This window comes from Penaeus japonicus, unplaced genomic scaffold, assembly GCF_977035675.1.
Source record: "Penaeus japonicus unplaced genomic scaffold, GWHDUDI00000001_assembly GWHDUDI00000025, whole genome shotgun sequence".
NCBI lineage: Eukaryota > Metazoa > Arthropoda > Malacostraca > Decapoda > Penaeidae > Penaeus > Penaeus japonicus.
The window spans coordinates 1,918,536-1,931,443 of NW_028234427.1; the positions used below are offsets into that span (position 1 = coordinate 1,918,536).

At 50.3% G+C, this 12,908-nt stretch overlaps 1 protein-coding gene across 1 annotated transcript in view; it reads left to right on the forward strand.

Annotated features, from left to right (window-relative positions):
• LOC122255141 (uncharacterized) overlaps positions 1-8,384 on the forward strand; it is a gene marked incomplete in the record, with an annotated part of 1,591,030 nt that extends 1,582,646 nt beyond the window's left edge. Inside the window, 18 exon segments of the mRNA XM_086551259.1 lie at positions 1-112; positions 459-747; positions 927-1,036; positions 1,267-1,483; positions 1,604-1,762; positions 1,904-2,038; positions 2,294-2,960; positions 3,128-3,273; positions 3,401-3,548; positions 3,736-4,616; positions 4,726-4,871; positions 5,008-5,179; positions 5,391-5,524; positions 5,654-5,796; positions 5,987-6,131; positions 6,289-6,406; positions 6,686-6,862; positions 6,985-8,384. The exon segment at positions 1-112 is cut by the window's left edge and continues 41 nt beyond it. Coding sequence (XP_086407385.1) covers positions 1-112; positions 459-747; positions 927-1,036; positions 1,267-1,483; positions 1,604-1,762; positions 1,904-2,038; positions 2,294-2,960; positions 3,128-3,273; positions 3,401-3,548; positions 3,736-4,616; positions 4,726-4,871; positions 5,008-5,179; positions 5,391-5,524; positions 5,654-5,796; positions 5,987-6,131; positions 6,289-6,406; positions 6,686-6,862; positions 6,985-7,764 — 4,679 coding nt within the window.
• Between the last annotated feature and the right edge of the window lie 4,524 nt (positions 8,385-12,908).

Consider the following 12,908-nt stretch of genomic DNA (forward strand, 5'->3'; position numbering starts at 1 on the left):
TGGCAGCGTGGTGGTCGCAGTGCCTCATCTGGGACAAGAGGTCGAAGAACTGGTCGCATGAGAACTGCTCCGTCGAGGGTCATCTCTCCACCTGGGACGTCACCACTTGCAGGTAACTTCAGAGGGGGACGTATTTTTAGGAGGGAGGGGAAGAGGAGGGAAGGGAAAGGGAATTTGAGGGGAATAGAGGGGGAGGGAGGGAAGAGGAGGAGAGGGGAAGATAAGAAAAGGGAAGGGAAGGGGAGGAGGTGAAGGAAAAGAAGAGAGAGAGGGACTGGTTGACTATCATCATCATCATTATCATTCTTATTTTTGTTATTGTCATTATTATTTTATAATAATTATCATCACCATTATTGTTATTGTTGTTATTATTATTATTATTATTATTATTATTATTATTATTATTATTATTATTTTCGCCTGTAACACGCCCCCCTTCGGCCCGTCCCCCGCAGATGCCACTCGAGCAACAGCATCTACGGCGCGCAGAGCGTCCCCATCCTGAGCGAGGAGAGCACCATCGCGGTGAACGAGCTGATGCTGGTCGAGACGTACATGGCGCTGTACTTCATCGTGCTGGTGCTGGTGCTGTACTTCGTGCTGGCGCTGGGCCTGCAGACGTCCGAGCGCCACCGACTCAAGCGGAGGAACATCTGGCTGCGGGACAACGACCCTGGCCACGAGTGGGCGTATCTGCTCACCATCAAGACGGGCACGCAGTGGAACGCCGGCACCACGTCCAAGGTACGGCTCCCGCGGCCACCGGCGGCGTAATAGGTCAGGGCGAGATAGACAAGAATGCAGTGCCATTTCAAACACTGTGCGAGGAAGGGAACATGAAACATCTTCTAGAGCGTGACAGAGATTTCAAGCACAGATTGGATCCCATTTTAATGAGAGCCACTCCTTCCCCCCCTCCCCAGGTCTATGCCATTGTCCACGGCACACACGGCATGAGCGAGACGAGGGAGTTGCAATCCAAGCAGACGGGACAGCTGTTCACGCGCGGGGCTCTCTGCACCTTCATTCTCACGTGAGTCTCGTCGTGAGGGAGCTTGCGTCACACCCTCGTAACAGGAGGTGCTGACTCCTTCGAGGTTACTTGGCTTTACGTAACTGTATATATATATTTTTAAAGAGACAGTTAGAACTTTCGTATTCAAGGCCCGAATGTCTTCATCAGATTAGATGTGTTTTTAACGAGCATTAGCACATCTGACCTTCCCTTCCCTTCCCTTCCCTTCCCTCGGCCATTCGCAACAGGACCGCCGAGCCCCTGGGAGACATCCTGAAGGTGCAGCTGTGGCACGACAACAGCGGCGGGAGCAGCGCCGGCTGGTACGTGTGCGAGACGAGTGTGGTAGACCTAGTCCTGGGGGCGAGGTACGCCTACCCGTGCTATCGCTGGCTCTCCGTGCAGGCGGAGGACGCAAAGGTGGAGCGAGAAATTACCCTGGAGAGTCCGACGACCTACTTCCAGGTGAGGCGACGAAACGCCCTGAGGGAATTTAGTCGAAGAGGTTTTGTGAAGCAGTTGTAGAAGTAGACTCTCTTGGAACTGTATTTACGAAGTTTTTTCTTTTTCTTTTTTGTTCGTCAGGACTTTGAGCACTTTCTGCCCCAGTATGCCAGCGAACACATGCTCTGGACGTCTCTGTTGACCACGTCTAGTACGGCCAAATTCTACAGGCTGCAGCGACTCACCATCTGCCTGATCGTGTGTCTGTGTCTGGGCACCATATCGTTGGCTGTTGTGCAGGTAGGAAGGAGGTGAAGAAAAAACAAACAAACAAACAAAAAGAAACGTCATTTGTTTATCTTTTTATTCAACATTCAATCAATTTCTTATCGTTTCATGTTTTACTTATCTAATGAGCTTATTCATCCTCTAATTTCCCAGAGGATCAACACCGAGCACACCATGATGGTCCCGGACATGCACATCGAGATCATGTACTACGGCTGCATCATAGCCATGGTCCTCCTGCCCGTCCAGTGGCTGCTGGAGATGGTGTTCAAGATGAGTAACAGATTGGTGAGTGAGATGGGTGTCTTGGGGGGGGGGGGGTGAGTAATAGATGGGTGAGTGAGATAGGTGTCTTGGGGGGGGGGGGGTCTTGCTGCTCGTGGAACCGTGGATTCGGTTTGTCGTGTATAACTTTGTGGTTGGTACTTTGGATATGATTGAATCGACTTAAGGAGAAAGAGATGAAGGAATAAAACACTCGTGTTTATGATACGTTCACGACGTCCTGCGTTAATGCCGTTTACTCTTTGTTCTCTCTCGCAGGAGGAGAAAGAGTACAACAACAAGTCCGTGCTGGACACCCTCCGGGCCACGAGGGAGAGCGAAGCGGCCGCTCCCTCTGGCGGCGCCGGCGACGAGGAGAGCGAGCCCGGCCTGAGCGACGAGGAGAGCGAGCTGTACAACCCCAACTCGAGCACGTGGACCGCCCTGGCCAGGTGGGCGCAGACGGTGGAGCTCACCAACGCCCACCTCAACATCCTGCAGGACAAGGACATGGACGGGATGCACGTGACGCAGAGATCGAGGACGCCCAATGCCGCCCAGAGCGAGAACCCCGCGGAGGAGGCGTCGGCAGGGGCGGCCGAGCCCTCGCACCCGTACGCGGAGGGCAAGGCGGCGCAGGGCATCGCCGAAGCGGAGGGGCGCGACGCCGCCAAGAAGTGCTCGCCGACCATCTTCGAGTTCCTGTCGGAGCTGCGTCGGGCGTTCAGCTGCCTGATGAGGATCCTGTTCGACGGGAGGAGAGCCAAGTGCAAGGGGAGGGCGAGGCAGGAGGACGAGGAAGGTTGGGAGGCGGACGACGGCGGCGACGACGAGGACGAGGACGACGAGGACGACGAGGTGGAAAGCGGCGAGATGAGAGTGGCGTCGAGTCTGACCTTCATCTTCTCGCAGTGCGTCGGCTGGATTGTCTGCTGTTTCTTCGCGGGTGAGGGAGGCGGAGGCTCTGTGGCCGCGAGTAGCTCTCGCCGTAGTGAGCGCAGCGCTCGCCATGATCATATTGTAAACGCGACTCGAATTTGACGCCATCAAAAGTTGATTATGCAAGGCAAAGGGACGAGTGTCTGTTGCTAACTCTGACTTTTTTCTTTTCAGCGATGTGCTGCATGGTCCTTGTGGTGAGAGGCTCAGGCATGCCGATGGACTATTGTTTTGTGTGGCTTCACATTATATACATGACCTTGTGCTTCTCCATGTTCGTCATGCAGCCTCTTGTGGTGGTTATATACACATTATACAAGGTACATGAGAGAATCCAGTAAAATTTGCATTTTAGACTTGCGTAACTCAATGTAATGATGGATATTGTATTTGGATATCTTTTTTTTCGGTCGTGAATTTGGAACTGATATTCCTTTTGTTTGGTAGGTGTGCATGTACCGCTGGCTCGGGTGCAGGGGTTGCATCAGCGACTGCGTGACTGTGCCGCTGGACCAGGTCGTGGCCATCTGGAACCGCTACCAGACCGTGTTGCTGGGCTACAAAAATAAGACCGAGGATATGAATGATGAGAAACGTAGGTGGAAGGGAGTTGTTTACACTTTTTTTCCTCTTTTAAAAAAAATATAGATAGTGGATTGAAATTCCAGAGCATTAGAGAAAGCGTGGACTATCTTTATTAGTTCAAATAGGTATTGCGTTTGCATTCAAGTTAGGTAATACGTTTTGCTATAGGCATTTCTTTAACTGTTCTGTTTCCCTAGTGTTGGAGGAACGGCAGAGGACGAGAGACCTGCGCTTCGCTCACCCGCCGAGCGAGGACTACCTGCTGCAGTGCCGAGAGAGAGAGACGCAGCGAGAGAAGGTGGCCAGCCTCTTCCAGAGCGTCCTCGGCCTGGTGCTCATGCTGGCGCTGCTGGTGATCATCGCCAGCAATTCCAACGTGTCGGAGCGGTACATGCTGAACGCGGCCACCTACGCCGCCCTGGAGAACGGGAGTTGCCTCGACCGAGAGAAGTACCAGGACTCCTGCCAGGGCTCGTACAGCGCCTCGTGCAACCAGCAGGAGAACGAGGACTACATGCACTTCCAGGCCATCGTCAGCAAGGAGGACTGGTGGAAGTGGGCGTCGTCGGAGCTGCTCGCGCTGACCTACAACAGCGACGCCGAGTACTCCAGGGCCAGCGTCTTCTGCGACTCCAACAGCGTGCTGATCGGCTGGCCGCGGATCCGCAAGTACGACATCAGCTCCGAGGAGTGCGAGGCCTCCAAGTACATCGTGGACTTCAACCGGTCCCTGGCCGACCTCCTGCGCGTCAGGGCGTGCTTCCCGGAGTACGTCGACAGCGTGTCGCACGTCTTCAGCTTTGGCTCCAACCTCAACAAGGAGTACGAGTGGGACGCGCACTTCCTGGCCGTCAACTACGGGATGTTCAGCCAGTACAGCTACACGGACCATCAGCAGGACCTGCCCAGCTCCCCCAGGGTGGCCGTGTTGATGCTGATCGTGCTGGTGGCGGCCGAGTGGATCGACGAGGAGGCGACGCGCGCCGTCGTCACGGAACTCACGCTCTACCACCCGCAGGCAGATCTGTACACGACGGTCAATCTGCTAGCGGAGTTCCCTTCCTTATCCGGCGCTCGGGTAAGAATAAACGCGCAATAGGAACTTGATAACTCATTCACATTGATTATGATACTCATTCATTCATCGGCGATTCACTGTTCATGCATTGATGGAATTCCCATTGTAGGTAAAGGTTCGCGTCTCGTCGACCGCCGTGGAGAGATACAGAGGAACCTGGTCCTTCGTGTGCATAATGGCGGAGGTCATCCTGGTGGCGGTCGCCATGCACTACCTCTACCGTGCCACGATTTACGTCTACAAGTGTCGCCTTAAGTACGTTTATGCAATTGTGTGTGCGGATGGAAATAATTGGCTTATATATATATATTTTTTTATATAAATTGTGTCATCATGCTATAGATAGAGGTGTTAAAGCTTCCAGGTAACTTATGTCTGTACTTTCTTGTAGGATCTGGAAGTCGTTTTGGGGTCTGTTGGATATATTGATGACGATCATGAGCTGGAGTTACATCGTCTGCCTCATGTTGCGCGTCCACATAGCGGAGGACGTGATGTGGCAGTTAAGAGTGGCATACTTTCAGAAATATGTCAATCTCAAAGGCTTGACAACATGGGACGACGTGAGTGATGAGTTTTGTCATTCAGAGACGTGTACAAATTGCTGTCAGAAATGTACACGCATTCCTAGTGTTTGCTATTGACAGATGTATACACCTTTTTATTTTATTTTGTTCTTGTACACATGTTTCTCCTCTTTTGTCATAAGCAAAATGTACACCAGTTTCTCATACGTGTTGTGTCATGTGATTTATGCGATACTTCCTTTTCCAGATCTTAGAGTCTTTGATAGGGGCCATGTTGCTGGTCCACATGATCCGGTGTATGCGGATGATGAGGTATCTGCCCGTGTTCCGGCGCCTCGGCCACGTCCTCAACAGCGCTGCCAAGGATGTCCTCGTCGTGACGTAAGTGATGACCATCCTAGCATCTAAATATTGACCCTTCTTTCGCACCGCCCGTCATGTCTGTCACACCATGCATGATTCGGAGTTAAATATGCAGAGTGACGTAATTCTCTTCTGTGCTCTTCGCAGGGTGATGCTGGTCGGGATCCTGGTATGCTGCATGCTGTTGGGCTACCTGTGGTTCAGCCCTTTGCTCTGGGAGTTCCACACCGTGTTCCAGGCCTTCATTACCCTCGTCAGGATCATGATGACACACGTACCCTTCCTCCCGAGTAAGTTCAGGGCTTTCGAGACAGAGTCGAGAGAGATCCTTAGCTATGTGAATAGACTTTTGTTTTAAAATGTGCGTTTTTAGCCGTTTTTTTTATCGTGGTTCTCGTGACATATTCTGTGTGATGTGTGTAAATACTTGTATGAAATTAAGGGTTTTAATAACATATATATATTTTTCCTCTTTGACAGATCTTGAAAATGAGAGTAATGGATATGTAACTTGCCTTGGTTATCTGTATTACCTGATAACTTACATGCTGCTGTATCAGCTGACCCGGGCGCTGTACAAAGCAGCTTTCATCCATGCCAAGAAGGCCTATGTTGTAAAACCAGGGTAAGCTGAATGACCATCCTGTGCACGAATTAAATTTATTTGGTTCGAGTTTAATCACTTACTTTTACGGAAACTTCTGTGAATGTTTAGGATTAGGGACGATAAGGATTTTCAGTCTGTGAGGTTAGTAATACAATCGTGTGTTTATTCATTTCAGTGTTGATGTTTCTTGGAAGGACATACAGGTGTATGTGAAGGAGCGATGCCAGTCGTTCCTGCGCTTCGTTCAGAGGAAAGAGGAGGCCGCGGATGAACCCAAAGACAACACGCCGCCGGTAAGGACAGCCTCTTGTAAATAGGGTTTGATCATGAGAGGGAATTGAGAAGATGTTTTATTACATTTGTATTCACTGTCTTGAGGCAATGGTCTGTATTCATCACTCTCTCTCTCTCACACACACACACACACACACACACACACACACACACACACACACACACACACACACACACACACACACACACACACACACACACACACACACACACACAGAGTCTCAGCATCCCCCCCTGTCTCACTGCATCTCTCCCTCCCTCCCTCCCTCCCTCGACAGGACTTCTACATGGCCGAGTTGGAGCTGCAGATCAACCAGATCCTGAGCGGCCTGGACAGCTTGGCCGAGTCGCTAGGAATCGCCATGGACCGCGCCGCCGACCTGGACGACGAGGAATCCGACGACGAATCTGACGAGGTGTTTCGGGACAGCCACGACTACGAGGAGAGCGAGCAGGTGAGATGAGCTGGCGCTGTCGATTGCTGGGTTGCACGCGCGGGACTGGGGATGTACTATTGGCAGTGGAGTAGGATGCATTGTGTTGATGTGCTACATGCAAGTTCGTTGTCTGGTTGCAGGCGTTTTGTGACCGCGAGCGTGACTGGCAAGCGGAGGAGGATTTCGTGCAAGGGAAGGTGAAGAGTTCGACACTGAAGACCGAGCTCGACGTCATATTGCAGCCGTTGCAGAGGAAAGTGCAGGACCTGGTGGGTCCGTCGGGGGGCGCCGAGAAAGAGCCGGCCGAGGACAGGCTGGAGGTGCAGAGCGCGCAGGACTCGCCCCTCGAGACCTCCTTCAACCTGGACGCCTTCACCGACATCGCCAGCTGCCAGACGGAGATCGAGGCCATAACTCGCTCGTGGAACCTGAGCCTGCTGCCCACCGACCCCGCGGCCAAGAGCTGGGCGCAGGACGACGGCGGACAGCTGGCCAAGTTCCTCAAGGACGTGTCTGTGTCCGCGGCCTCCGACGAGTCCCTGCAGGCCTTCGGGAAGTACGGCAAGACCGTGGGCAAGCTCAAGTTCATGCCCAAGCTGCACCCGAGCCACGAGAGCCTGGCCGCCACCTTCAGGAACCAGAGCTCGAGCGGCGCCTCCGACTCCAGCAGACTGCGCTCCGTGTCGTCCTTCGCCGAGAACGGCCAGCAGGAGCAGCTGGGAGGCAGGCCGCGCTCGCACACCAGCGCCGGCGCCGCGGCCGCCAACGGCCAGCAGGACGGCCAGGCGCACGGGTCGTCGGTGGCCATGCTGGGCTCCAAGCTGCGCAGGACACAGACGCAGGGGCGGGGCAAGGGGCACGTCGACGTCCTGGACATCGAGAGCCTAATCCTGGACAGCGAAGAGGGAAGCGAATACTAGGCTTCGGAGGTTCGGAGGTTCAGATGGAGTGAACACGAGGCTTCAAAGTTCCGGACGGAGTGAAGGACGAGGCTTCGGAGGTTCGGATGGAGTGAAGGACGAGGCTGATTCAGAGTTCCGGATGGAGTGAAGGACGAGGCTTCGGAGGTTCAGATGGAAGGAAAACACATCTGCGAATACCCATATTCTTTCATGTTACTGCAGTGCCTTTTTCTATTGACAAAAGATATTACCATTATTAGGCTTAAGTGGAAGTTTTATTTTGCAGAGGTTGGGGTTCATGTTTGCCTGACATGTAAGATCTCCGTTTTAACTCATTTATGAATTTATTCGAACGTGTATGGTAAAATGTGTTTTTGTTTTTAATACCATCATCAAAACTACTGTTCTTTCATTATTGATCAAACAGTGCCTTATTAAACTTGCTAAATTCTAATTGTAATATCCATTTCTTTAGTAATTAAGCAGTAAAAAAGAAAAAAACCAAACACATTTCTATGGAAAATACTATATTTGCATACTAGTCTGTGTGGGCATGTTTGTGAAGTGGCTTTACTGATCACTTTATTGGTCAGTGGTGCGTGGTGTGGAGGATTTGTGAAATAAAGAAATCTGTCTTATTTCATCTTTATTATTTCCTATCTTGGTCAATGTTTTTTTTTGTGGAAGTATACTGAAAAGAAAAGAAGAAATAAAGTTTCCAACTTTATTAAATACATCAGTATATTATATCGCAATGTATCTGTATAGTGAGAGACATTGCATCTGTTGAACTAATGTTTTTGAGGAAAATTGTCAGAGCTAATGCAATAAGCAATAGACGCCAAGTGATAATATTCCTAGCTGCAATGAATATCAACTATCTCGTGAATTTAATCCATAAAGCTTTATTCCACTATCACGCACAGTACTTGTTTTCATCTACAAAGAAAGTGTAATAAACAAGAAAAAAATAACATCGACTTGACAAAACAAAAGAAGAAAAACTTAAAGATGAAACCCCTTAACTTAAAACAAAGTGGAGTTGCGCTTAATCCAAAACTTGTGTTAAGGTTATCCTAATTCAAACTTACTGTAGAGTCTACTACCACCCGCATCCCCCTCCCCCCCTTTCCCCTGAACCCACCCAACCCCACCCCACCCCACCCTGAAGAACCTTTCGCTACGGAAATTATGAGAATCTGGAGGTGTGAAATCCTGAAAATCCTTCGAATGTGGGTGTGAAATCCTTAATGGCTCGAGACATGGGGGTCGGTTATGGATCATTATTCGATCATGAAACCTAATGACTTTCATTTTTAATGTTGGAATGCCTCGAGTGTGAAGGAGAAATGAACAAACATGTTATCGTCAAATTCACTTTATTTCATTTAAAAAAAAAATAGATAACAATATCAGACATACTTTAACATGTACAGACATCTACATATTCTTAAAATTGTATATAAGAATAAAGTGAGGTAGGCTAATAATAAGAGCGAGTGATGCTGGTAACACTTATACATATCTATTATCTTTGTACCTGACGGCTATTAACCTTCTTTGTCGATCTGGCAATACTGGGCCGTCTCTCCTCGATCACACAGCTGGAAATAAACAAATGAAAAATACAATATTAGCTTCATGATGACCTTCAAGAGTATAAAAATGCTACAAACCTCATCAAAGTGAGAAAAAAAGACTGAAATTTGGAAAAGAAAAAAAAGAAAAAAAAGAAAAAAAAAAAATCCCCCCCCCCCCAAACACACCCTTCTAGGAAAGAAAACAATCCTAGTAGGATTTGATTAAAGAAAATGAAATTTGAAAAAAAAACGGTCGACAGGAGTTGGCGGCGGCGATCAGCTGACGAGGAGCGCGGCGACCCAAGCCTGCGTTGAGGTGTGACGTCGCCTGCCACCCACACACCTGAAACTTTGCTCACCTTGTCAGTAACCAGGGCTGAGCAGAGGATCAGGCCCGAGGGGGGCAGGTAGGAACGGCCCAGGCTTCAGGGTCGAAGAGGAGGAGAGGAGAGGAGAGGAGGGGAGGGGAGGGGAGAGGAGAGGAGAGGAGAGGAGAGGAGAGGAGAGGAGAGGAGAGGAGAGAAGAGGAGAGGAGAGAGGAGAAGAGAAGAGAAGAGAAGAGAAGAGAAGAGAAGAGAAGAGAGGAGGGGAGAGGAGAGGAGAGGAGAGGAGAGGAGAGGAGGGGAGAGGAGGAGGAAAAGGAGGAGGACGGCGACGAGGATTCTCAAAAATGCTCGCCTTCGTAATAGGATATCTTTGGGAGTCGTGCTTCAGATACACCCAGCCCACCCACATATCGTCTCCTGAACACATGTACGTACGTACGTACGTACACACACACACACACACACACACACACACACACACACACACACACACACACACGAGTCTATCTAACACTTCATGTTGATATCCAAAACGATTTTATCAGATGGTATCATAATAAATATTTCTAAAAGAAAGATATTTACACATTATGTATTCATCAGAAGTGTAAAGTCTGTTTTTTATGAGTAACATATACACATAGTTATACATATATGCGTAGATATCTACTGTATACACCTAAATACCTGCATACATGCATGAAAACAAATTATATACATACACAAAATTACAAAAACGCTCTCTCTCTCTCTCTCTCTCTCTCTCTCTCTCTCTCTCTCTCTCTCTCTCTCTCTCTCTCTCTCTCTCTCTCTCTCTCTCTCTCTCTCTCTCCCCCCACAGACATATATGTATAATACTCTGCATGTCACCCCTTGCATAAAATTGGCATGCAATTTGGGCAGTCATGGCTGGCGCGAACCTTAATCTCCGAGTTCCGGCTGAGCTCCCGCAGGTCTTTTCCCTTTCCCTCCGCACGGAATTCCCAGGCGCCCTCAGCCCACCTCCAGCCCGCCTTAATCAAGTGCAAGTCATTAGCACATCGCGGAACGAAACGTCTCTGCTTGGTCGGGGGTGGGGGTGGGGGTAGGGGTGGGTGTGGGGGGTGTAGTTCCAGTCCTTTGCACATCGCTCTGTGTTCGTGAGGCTGCATTTGTCCGTGTTAAGAGGAGCAGTTTGCTGATCGTCTAACCGAGACAAAGGTAGGTTAGAAGGGGGTGGGGGGTGGGGGATGGGGTAGGGTTGAGGGTAGGGGGGGGGGAGTCCTCCTGGAGGCACAAATTCATCTTCCCGAGACGTGAGATCAAGCAGGAGCTCTGCCTTCACGCTCTTGAAAGCACACGGACTCCTTTTATACAAGTTGTTCTCCTCACATCCGCTTTCTTGCCTTCTATCTCTCCTCCTCTTCTTCGTCATCTCCCATTTTCCTTCCTCCTTCTTTCTTTCACCCTCGCCCCACCTCACCTCACCTCCGAAGTAAGGACATCTTCATACTTGTTAAATCCAAGGGGCCTCGAGACCACTTGAAGTTAACCTCGTTGAAGTTCGTTAAAGAGCTGTTGCTTCATTCCAGCCGTGAGAGGGTCTCGCCTCGCTCCCTCCCTCCCCCACCCCCCTCCCTCTTCCCCTTTCCTCCTGTCCCTTCCCCCTCCCCTCCCCCCTCTCCCTCTTCCCCTTTCCTCCTGTCCCTTCCCCCTCCCCTCCCCCCTCTCCTCCTGCCCCTTCCCCCTCTTCCCCTTTCCTCCTGCCCCCTACCTCTCCCCCCACCCCCTCCCCCCTCCCCACCTATCCCACCTACCTACCCACTCGCGCCGGGCAGGATGTGCGTGTTGCTCGCTTGCTTGCTTGCTTGCTTGCTTGTTACAACGCTGCCTGGCATATATCCCTCCGCTCGGGTCTTGAATTCGCCACTAACCTAACCTAACATTCTCATTCCTACCTATTCCAATCCCTCCCCCGCCCCCCCTAATCGTCCCTTTCTCCCCCCCCCTCCCCCCCGGTGCTGCGCGAAGGTCAGACGGAGCGCGGCGTCGCGTCGGGGGCAACACAGTGCTCTCCCGCGCCATCCCGTCCGCCATGATGAACGACGCCATTATGATCCACCGAAATACACGATGACGCCGAGATCCCGCGCCGCGCCACTGCCCCACTCTCTCTCGCTTGTTCTCTTTCTCTCTTTTCTTCTCCCTCTTTCTCTCTCTCTCTTCTCCTCTCCTTCTTTCCCTTTCCCTTTCTCTTCCTCTCTCTCTCTCTCTCTCTCTCTCTCTCGCTTGTTCTCTTTCTCTTTCTCTCTTCTCCCTCTTTCTCTTTCTCTCTTCTCCTCTCTCTCTCTCTTCTCTCTCTCTCTTCTCCTCTCCTTTCCCTTTCTCTTCCTCTCTCTCTCTCTCTCGCTTGTTCTCTTTCTCTCTTTTCTTCTCCCTCTTTCTCTCTCTCTCTTCTCCTCTCCTTCTTTCCCTTTCTCTTCCTCTCTCTCTCTCGCTTGTTCTCTTTCTCTCTTTTCTTCTCCCTCTTTCTCTTTCTCTCTTCTCCTCTCCTTCTTTCCCTTTCCCTTTCTCTTCCTCTCTCTCTCTCTCTCTCTCTCTCTCTCTCGCTTGTTCTCTTTCTCTCTTTTCTTCTCCCTCTTTCTCTTTCTCTCTTCTCCTCTCCTTCTTTCCCTTTCTCTTCCTCTCTCTCTTTCTTTCTCTCTCTTCTCCTCTCCTTCTTTCCCTTTCTCTTCCTCTCTCTCTCTCTCTCGCTTGTTCTCTTTCTCTCTTTTCTTCTCCCTCTTTCTCTCTCTCTCTTCTCCTCTCCTTCTTTCCCTTTCTCTTCCTCTCTCTCTCTCGCTTGTTCTCTTTCTCTCTTTTCTTCTCCCTCTTTCTCTCTCTCTCTTCTCCTCTCCTTCTTTCCCTTTCTCTTCCTCTCTCTCTCTCGCTTGTTCTCTTTCTCTCTTTTCTTCTCCCTCTTTCTCTTTCTCTCTTCTCCTCTCCTTCTTTCCCTTTCTCTTCCTCTCTCTATCTCTCTCTCTCTCTCTCGCTTGTTCTCTTTCTCTCTTTTCTTCTCCCTCTTTCTCTTCCTCTTCCTCTCTCTCCCTCGCTTGTTCTCTTTCTCTCTTTCCTCTCTCTTTCTCTTTCTCTTCCTCTCTCTCTCTCTCTCTCTCTCTCTCTCTCTCTCTCTCTCTCTCTCTCTCTCTCGCTCGTTCTCTTTCTCTTTTCCTCTCCCTCTTCCTCTTTCTCTCCTATTTCTCATGCTCCGGTTATTTATCCAGTGAGAAGGCGAGAG